General features: G+C 46.6%; 1 protein-coding gene and 1 long non-coding RNA gene across 4 annotated transcripts in view; one reads left to right on the forward strand and one right to left on the reverse strand.

Annotated features, from left to right (window-relative positions):
• The window catches only part of MAEA (macrophage erythroblast attacher, E3 ubiquitin ligase), a 36,199-nt gene extending 34,402 nt beyond the window's left edge, over positions 1 to 1,797 (reverse strand). For both annotated transcript variants that reach the window (XM_077876748.1, XM_077876738.1), the window contains exon 1: positions 1,641 to 1,797. In XM_077876748.1, the coding sequence (XP_077732874.1) occupies positions 1,641 to 1,709 (69 nt within the window). In that variant the 5' untranslated portion in view covers positions 1,710 to 1,797. The remainder of the gene's footprint in view (positions 1 to 1,640) is intronic.
• On the forward strand, positions 29 to 8,926 carry LOC144300560 (uncharacterized). Of its 2 annotated transcripts, none has more exons than XR_013367243.1 (3): positions 29 to 488; positions 5,632 to 5,737; positions 8,276 to 8,926. It is a non-coding gene; the product is annotated as an uncharacterized LOC144300560 (long non-coding RNA). The 2 variants fall into 2 exon arrangements; XR_013367242.1 differs by lacking the exon at positions 29 to 488 and adding an exon at positions 4,840 to 5,298.
• The last annotated feature ends 201 nt before the right edge of the window (positions 8,927 to 9,127 follow it).

Below are 9,127 nucleotides of genomic sequence, written 5' to 3' on the forward strand. Positions count from 1 at the left end.
TCCAGCGACAGGTCTGGTGGTGGGCTAAGACAACAGGTTAGAAATTAACGGCTCTTCCACGAAAGCCTTCTACTTATTTATTTAATTTTTTGTTGGGGGGGAGGAGGCATAAACATCAATCCAAAGGATGTTTCATTGGGGGCCTCAGCTGGCATGATGTCATGGTTTCTCTGAGCCACAGGGTCTTCAATGAGTTGAATAAAAAGGGCCAACCACCTACTCCTGAAAGGGCCCAGAGGAGAGGCATCTGGTACCTGTCAGCAGGGGTGCCCTGCCCTCCCTGGTCAGACAAGGCACAGAACACAGCACTGCTCGACCCGCTGGTCAGTGAAAAGCAGCAGCCTCACTTCTGCTTCCCGGTGACCACTGTATTGGCATCTTGTAAAGAGGACCAGCACTGCTCCAGGCAGCATGGACTCCCTCAGCTCACCCAAGGTGGCACGGGTGCTACAATCCCCACTGGACAGGAGTCAGCAATCTCAGAGCAGGTAAGCACCCTGCGGGAGGTATCCCAAGAAGCCATGAACACAGCGGGGTGGTCTTCAGACCCTGGCAGACGAGCCAAGTGCTCACAGCAGCCCCACCCCACCTCACCCACCACCACCTGTCAGCAGTAAGCTGGATAGGGATGCCGGGGTCTTCCAGGAGAAGAAGGAAGTCATGGTTCTCTTGGGAATGCTACGACCTTGATCTCCTAAGGACCTCGCTTCCAGGTGCTTTGTTCTCATCACCATCAAATCCTCTGCTAACCAGGTGGGGAGCAAGTGCGTCCCCTACTACTAGACACACATACTTCATGCTCATGCTAACTCAAGGCTTGGCCAAGGGGCCACCCAAGGTCACGCAGCCGGTAACCCAGTGGCAAGGGCTGTATTTCAGGTTTGGTATTGCTCCACGAGACGGGTTCCCAATGAGGTCGTTAGGTCCCTCCTCACAGGTTCCCTAATTAGGGCCTAGCAGCCAGCTCATCCACACCTGCTGACGTGAGCTTCCGGGGGACAGCTGGACACAGCCCCGAATCTCGTCGGCACGCTTGCTAGGCGCCGCGACCCCGCTCCCTGGAAACCCGGCCTCCACCCAGCCCCCGTCACCAGTCTGGCTACCGCCAGACATGTCACTCACGCGGGACACTTCGTGCCTTTTTTTTTTTCTTTTTTAAGGTTTAAGGGGCCACAATCGGGCTCCGCAGGGCGAAGCGGGGCGCCAGACGCGCTCCACGCCCTGCCACGAAGTCCTCGAAGGCCGGGCAGGCCATGGACGGCCCCCCCGCCACACCCGCCCGGCCCGCAGGCCCCCGGCCCCCTGAGCCCCGCCGCCGCCGGGGAGCCCCGCAGGACGGCCTCACAGCCCCCTGGACCCGGGGATGCCGGCCCGCAGACCCCCAGACCCTGGGCAAGCCGGCTCTGCAGCCCCTCAGACTCTGGGGAGCGCGGCCTGCCGAACCCTGGAGCCCGCGGAACTCGGGAGCCCGCCCCGCAGACACCCCAAGGCCCTCTAGACCCCGGGAGCCCGCCCCGCAGACCCCCCCAGACCCCGCCCGGTGCCCCAGGCCCCACCCTGCCCCCCTCCCTCCCCTTGTTCCCCCCGCGGTCCGCGGGCACTGGCCAAGCGCGGCCGCCCCCCCGGCCCGCAGACCCCACCTTGAGGGTCGGGTACTCCTGCACCTTCAGGGTCATGGAGAGCTGAGCAGCTGACTCCTGCACCGCCATCTTGAATCGGCCAAAACATTAGTGGGTGGGGGAAGCGCCGCGCGCGGCACGCCGGGTAGTGACGTCGCGCCCTCCGGCGGGGGCGGGGCGGAGGCGGGCCGGGCCGGGCCTGGCCGGCGCGTCTGCTCCAATCGCGTCTGCCCACCAGGCAGTGGCTGCGGAAGAAGGCGGGGCCGCGGTGTGCGCGCGGAGAGGCGTCCGGCCCGACCAATCACCTCTGGCCTGCCTCTCGTTCAGCCAATCAGCGGGAAGCCCGGCTGGGCGGTTTCCTCCTTGAACTCGCTGCGGGGAAGGACGGGCTCTGCGGCCGGGAGGCTCGCCCGGGTCCCTACGTCTGAGCGCGGGCGGTTCAGAGCAACCCCAGGGCTGGGGGCTGGGGGGTGGGGTGGGGTAGTAGCCAAGGACTGACGAGGGACGCCGCTGTGGGGGCGGACAGGTTCCCCGAGGCGGCCTCTCCGGACAGTGGCCTTCATGGCGGTGGCCCAGGGGGGGAGGTGACCCACGTGGTGGTGGCCTCTGGAGGCAGTGACCCTCGTGGTGGTGGCCCTTGGTGGTCCAAGACATCTACAGATGGCCACCATAAATGTCAGCCAACTACTTTCCATTGGGCTGCATCACCGCAGAGTAGCAGCTGCTGGAGTACTAATAGAACCTTAGGCTTCCTATCAGGGGAGGAAAGGCAGAGTTTTTCTAACTGGTTTTCAGGCAAGAATCTCCCAAAGTAGAAGAAGGGCCATGTGCTCTCCGCACCAGTGGCTCATGGCCCTGGCATCCAGCACGAACTCTAGTTCCTTTTCAGTCATTTCACATTTTATCCTTTCAAAATGACTGATACTTTCATTCCCCCTTTTAAATAGAAATGGAATTAGGTTTCATTAATCAGGTTTTCAAATTAAACCATTTCTCGTATTTCACACTCATTCTTGAAACAATTTTCTTCAAACTTCAATTCTTCAAACTTAAGCTTAGTGTTGGAAAAAAAAAAAAAAAAACCAAACCTAACACCACACAAAGGAGGCTGTTATTGGAGCGGGAGCCACCATGACCCTCTGGCCCGTCCAACTGCCCCCCATATCATACTGGGGTGAGAAGCAGCTTCCTGTCCCAGATCAATCAAGTTCCTGGTACCTAGTTGCATCAACGTGAGTGAATTCATCAGGATAATCAGAAGGTGCTTATGGCTCCATACTACTCAAGTCTTCTCCCCATTGGTGGATAGATGCAACATGTCAATGCAGATTTCTGAAGTGTGTGAAAGTGAGAAGGAGGAAGATAGGTTCCTGTGTATGGTATATGCATCTCAGGAGACATCAGGAATGAAATTGGTATAAAACTAGGGGTGCCTGCGTGGCTCAATCCATTAAGTGTGGGACTCTTGATTTTGACTCAGGTCATGATCTCAGGATTGTGAGATTGAGCCCTTCTTGGGGCTTGGGGCTCTGTACTCAGCAGGGAATCTGCTTGGGATTCTCTTCCTCCCTCTGCCCCTCCCCCCACTTGTACGCAAGTGAACACACACTCCCTCTCAAATATTTTTAAATTTTTATTTTTTAAAGATTTTATTTATTCATGAGAGACACAGAGAGAGAGGCAGAGACACAGGCAGAGGGAGAAGCAGGCTCCATGCAGGGAATCCTATGTGGGACATGATCCCAGGACCCCAGGATCACGTCCTGGGCTGAAGGCAAATGCTCAATCACTGAGCCACCCAGGCATCCCAATAAATATTTTTTTTAAAAACAAATTGGTGTAAGATTAGAAAAATGCGCCATTCTATGAGAGAATATATTTGCAAATGTCTTATCAGATAAAGGACTAGTATCCAAAATCTATAAAGAATTTACCAAACTCAACACCCAAAGGACAAATAATCCAGATAAGAAATGGGCAGAAGACCTGAACAGACATTTCTCCAAAGAAGACATACAAGTGGTCAACAGACCATGAAAAAAAAATGCTCAACATCACTCGGCATCAGGGAAATGCAAACCAAAACCACAATAAGATAGATACCACCTCACACCAGTCAGAATGGCTAAAATGAGCAAGTCAGGAAAGGATAGATGTTGGCAAGGATGCAGAGAAAAGGGAACCCTCTTGCCCTGCTGGTGAGAATGCAAGCTGATCCAGCTGCTCTGGAAAACAGGTTTCTCAAGAAGTTAAAAGTAGAGCTGCCCTATGACCCAGCAATTGCACTACTGGGTATTTACCACAAAGTTACAAATGTAGTGATCCGAAGGGGCACCTGCACCCCAAAGTTTATAGCAACAATATTCACAATAACCAAACTATGAAAAGAGCCAGATGTCCATCAACAGATGAATGGATAAAGAAGATGTGGTATATATATACAAGGGACTCTTACTCGGCCATCAAAAGCAATGAAATCTTACCATTTGCAAGACATGGGTGGAACAAGAGGATATTATGCTAAGCGAAATAAATCAATCAGGGAAAGACAATTATATGATCTCACTCATGTGGCATCTGAGAAACAGAGTATAGGGGAAGGGAATGAAAAATAAAACACGAGGAAATCAGAGAGGGAGACCAACCACAAGAGACTCTTTTTTTAAAGATTTTATTTATTTATTTGAGTGTGTGTGTGCGCACAAGTGGAGGAGTGACAGGGAGAGGGAGAAGCAGATGCCCCTCTGAGCAGGGAGCCCCACGTGGGGCTCAATCCCAGGACCCTGGGATCATGATCTGAGTCGAAGGCAGATGCCTCATGGACTGACCTACCCAGGTGTCCACTATAAGAGACTCTTAACCACAAGAAACAAACTGAGGGTCACTGGAGGAGAAGGGAGTGGGGGGACAGGGTACTGGGTGATGGACATGAAAGAGGGCACATGATGTCACGAGCACTGGGTGTTATATAAGACTGATGAATCACTGAACTCCATCTCTGAAACTAATAATACACTATATGTTAAATAAATGAATTTAAATAAACTATCTTAGAGAACACTAAACAGTAGAGAGCTTACCTGGAAATAAAAAGACAGTAATAATAAGAATGAGAATGAGAATGAGAATGAGAATGAGAATAAGAATAAGAATAAGAAGAAGAAGAAGAAGAAGAAGAAGAAGAAAGAAGAAGAAGGAAGGAAGAAGGAAGAAGGAAGAAGAAGAAGAAGAGCACCATTCTAGAATTTTTTAAACTCTTAGCGAGGATAAAAAGGGAAACTACAAATTGTGATTGATCACAGATCTAATCACAGATCATCAGGGTAGTGGTGCTCTTGTCTAGTTTTAGGAAGTTGTTTTTGCATTTCAAGGAGAAACACTGAGCTTGAAATTAGCATGCACAGCTTTGGAAAACTATATTATTTAACTTAGGTTGTCTTGTTTTCAAATTTCAGGAATTTAAAAATAAAATACTATGTAACCAAAGGTGGTTTAGAATGGAGTCTGCAGGCAGGCAGGGGAGCTCCAGGCCCTACCATTCCCCGTCACCTGCAGATGCAACGGAGGAGATGCACCTGCACCTGGATGTTACCTTAGTAACCACTTTACTGTCCCAGCAGGAGGAAGGAAAGTTTCTTCCTCCACCAGCAATAGTCCAGCCAACGAGACACTGCCACAGGTCAGCCAATGAGAGATAGCCACAGCCCAGTCAATGAGAGACTGCCACAGCCCAGCCAATGAAAAGCCATTACACTTTGAACTCTCAATGTACTCAATGGACTTTGTTTACAGCAGCCACCCCGCCCCCTTTCCTCTATAAATAGGCCTCCTCTGCCTAGTTCTCCTGACTCATCTGGAATTTTGCCCTGCCCTGCAGTCCTCTGCTATTCACGGGTTAACCCAGTTTTGCTGGGAAAATAGCTAGGAAAAATAGTTCTATTTTTAAGGTTAATACATTGCATTCTAAATTGTCAATGAAATAAATCCTCATCTTTATGCTCCTTCCCAACAGGAAACGCCATTTGAGCATTCTGAGAGACATTAAGTCTTCTCTGGAGTAACAGAATCTGCCAACTTTCTTTAAAAAATTGAGATATGTTGGACAAACAACATTGTGGGTAAGGCATACGGTGTATTGATTTAATACCTTTACATTGCAGCATAACTGCCATCACTGAGTTGGGAATACCGCCACGGGTCACCTAACTGTCATTTTCATTTCTTCTAGCGTTGGGAGCAATCCAGATTCAATCATAATACACTCTTGTTGTTTGTAGTGACTGTAATGTGTATTAGGTCTCTGGGACTGATTCACTAGTCCCAAGCATGTACCCTTAAAAGGGATCCCTCCCATTCCCTCACCCTGTCACTCCTAGGAACCATCACTTTATGCTCTGCTTCTATGATTTCAGCTCTTAGTTCCACGTATGAGAGATATGAATCATGAAGTATCTGTCTTTGTCTATTTCACTCAGCATAATATCCTAAGGTCCACCCATTGTTGCAAATGGCAGAATTTCATTTCCTCTCTTCTCATGACTCAACATATGTGCTTTATTCATTCATCCATTGATGGACATAGGTTATTTCATATCTTGACTATTGTGAATAATGCTTTCCTAAACATGGGAGTGAATATGTCTCTTTGATATCCTGTTTTCATTTCCTTTGGATGTATACCCATGAGTGGGATTGCTGAATCATATAGTTGCTCTATTTTTAACTTTTTGAAGAGCCTCCATACTGTTCTTAACGGTGGCTGAGCTACTTTACAGTCCCACCAACAGTGCATAAGGGCTCCCTTTTTTTCACATCCTCACCAACACTCGTCTTTTTGATACTAGCCATTCTTACAGGTGTGAGACAATATCTCATCATGCTTTTGATTTGTATTTCCTTGGTGATTGGTGATATTGAGCACCTGCTCATGAACCTGTTGGTTATTTGGATATTTTCTCTGGAAAAATTAAGTTTTGGTCTATTTACTTTCTCTGCTCATTTTTAAGCTGGATTGTTTGGGAGTCTTTGTTATTGTTGAGTTCTTTGTAGATTTTGGATATTAACCTCAAATATGTGGTTTACAAAAATTTTCTTCCATTTTGTAGATTGCCTTTTCATTTTATTGATGCCTTATTTTGCTGTGCAGAAGCTTTTAAGTTTGGTGATAGTCCCGCCTGTCGGTTTATTTTCTTTTGTTGTTTGTGTTTTTGGTGTCATAAAATAAATCATTGCCAAGACCAATATTGAGCAGTTTTTTTTTCCCAGTTTCCTTTTAGGAATTTTAGGGTTGCAGGTCTTATGTTAAAGATCAAGGCATTTTGAGTTAATTTTTGTGAGTGGTATGAGAAGGGGGTCCAGTTTCGTTCTTCTGCATGTGGTTATCCTGTATTCTCAGCATCACTTGTTGAAGAGATTACCCTTTCCTTACTGGATGTTCTTGTCTCCTTTATCAAATACCTGTTGACTGTATATGTGAGGTTTCTTTCTGGTTTCTCTATTCTATTCCTTTGGTTTATATGTCTATTTTTAGGTCAGTACTACACTGTTTTAACTACAATAGCTTTGTAGTATAGTTTCAAATCACAGCCAACTTTTTATAGAAGGATTTCTACTCAACTAGAAAACTCTCCATAAAAGGATCTTTAAGCCTCAGTTGTGAAGCATGGTTCCCCAAAATGCATTGGCCATAATAGCTGGCAGAAAACAGAGTAAAGGGTGTGTATAAGAAAATTCTAAACTTCTATTCAAGGGATCCCTGGGTGGCGCAGCGGTTTGGCGCCTGCCTTTGGCCCAGGGTGTGATCCTGGAGACCCGGGATCGAATCCCACGTCGGGCTCCCGGTGCATGGAGCCTGCTTCTCCCTCTGCCTGTGTCTCTGCCTCTCTCTCTTCCTCTGTGTGTGTGACTATCATAAATAATTTAAAAAAATAATTAAAAAAAAACATTTAAACTTCTATTCAAGGTCCCTAATTTCTAATAGAAATGTACCAACTGAATGCTCTTGTAGTAATAGGAAATTCTTCTTTGGTTCATTTCCTAGACAGTTACACACAGAAAAACACCACTGCCCAATAGGAAATTTAAATAATTTATATATTTCGTCTGTTTTCCTAAAAGGCCCAAAGAAAAAAAATGAGTGATATTTCTTCTGTTTTGGATTTTCTCTGATCTAAGAATTCAAACTGGTGTCGCTCTAGTAAAGAAACAAGTACTTATATCAATTTCATCTCTTGCAGTGGTAGGAGCTACAAAATACTGAAAGTCAAGCATTAAAATTCAGATGCACTCTGTCTACCTTTTGTCTTAAAACTATGATTATGTTTCATGTGAACTATGTGACTAAAATGTTATTAAATTGTTGTGTTTTTTTGTTTATTTGAGAGAGAGGACTAGCAGGTAGGGCAGAGGTAGAAGCAGACTCCATGCTGAGCATAGAGCCGAATGCAGCTCCCTCCCATGACCTGGGCCAAAACCAAGAGTTAGATATTTAACCAGCGCCACCAAGGCACCATTAAAGTTCTTGTATTATTAAGAGTGCTTTAGCAATCACTTTTAGATCAAACAACTGTGTACATTAATAAAAGGAAACAACTACAACTGGACTCAAGACGCCAGAGGTGACAACTCTCATGCCTGCCTCTCCACCTCAATCATAGGATAACCATCAGTTACAGGCCTCACAGAAGAACCCTCACCAGGAAAGACTCACCAGCTACAGACCCTCCTGTAAGAAGCCCAGCACCCCTACAGTTCATCTGGTGAGAACCCTCATCACCCTGAACCCCTACTAGTCTCCAGGGGACCTTCCTTCAAACAGCCCCTCCCAACCTCCTTCTTCTCCAAGAAATAATTTCTTCTCCTTTGTGTCTTGGACTTGCCTATTGTTTTGTTGTAGCACACTTGTCTCTGATTACAATCTGTTATTCCCAAATAAACCCATTTTGCTGGTAAAATAACTGGATGTTTTATTACTAATGTTAACATAGCTATCAAAATTGTCCACTCTAAGTGCATGTCAATTGTGAATAGAACATAGCAAAAGGAGACATTGGCTATTTATAAATATTAATGTCAAGTTAAATATGTTCCAAGTCCAACCTAGGATAGACAACTTATGCTTCCTAGTACTTCATGGGTTTCACTATCTGCTATTTTTGTGGGGGTGACACAGAAAAATCACAGTGAGACCACTTTAGACTGCATGTGTAGCAGATCATAATTTACCCTTGCATATTTTCATGTGTTTGGAGTATCTATGTGTGAGGGGAAGTTATTTTCTGTATTGGGGGAAAAAGCAGTATTACTGCACATGATCTCTCGACTCCCAGCTTCCTGTTATCTACTCCTCTTGCTGCATATGCATCTGTCCATGAAGTTTACTTTTATTTTTTAAAAAGATTTGTTTATTGGAGAGACAGAAACAGAAAGCATGAGCAGGGTGAGGGGCAGAGGGAGCCTGATGCGAGACTCAATCCCAGGACCCTGAGATCATGACCTGAGTGAAGGCA

This window comes from Canis aureus, chromosome 2, assembly GCF_053574225.1.
Source record: "Canis aureus isolate CA01 chromosome 2, VMU_Caureus_v.1.0, whole genome shotgun sequence".
Classification (NCBI taxonomy): Eukaryota; Metazoa; Chordata; class Mammalia; order Carnivora; family Canidae; genus Canis; species Canis aureus.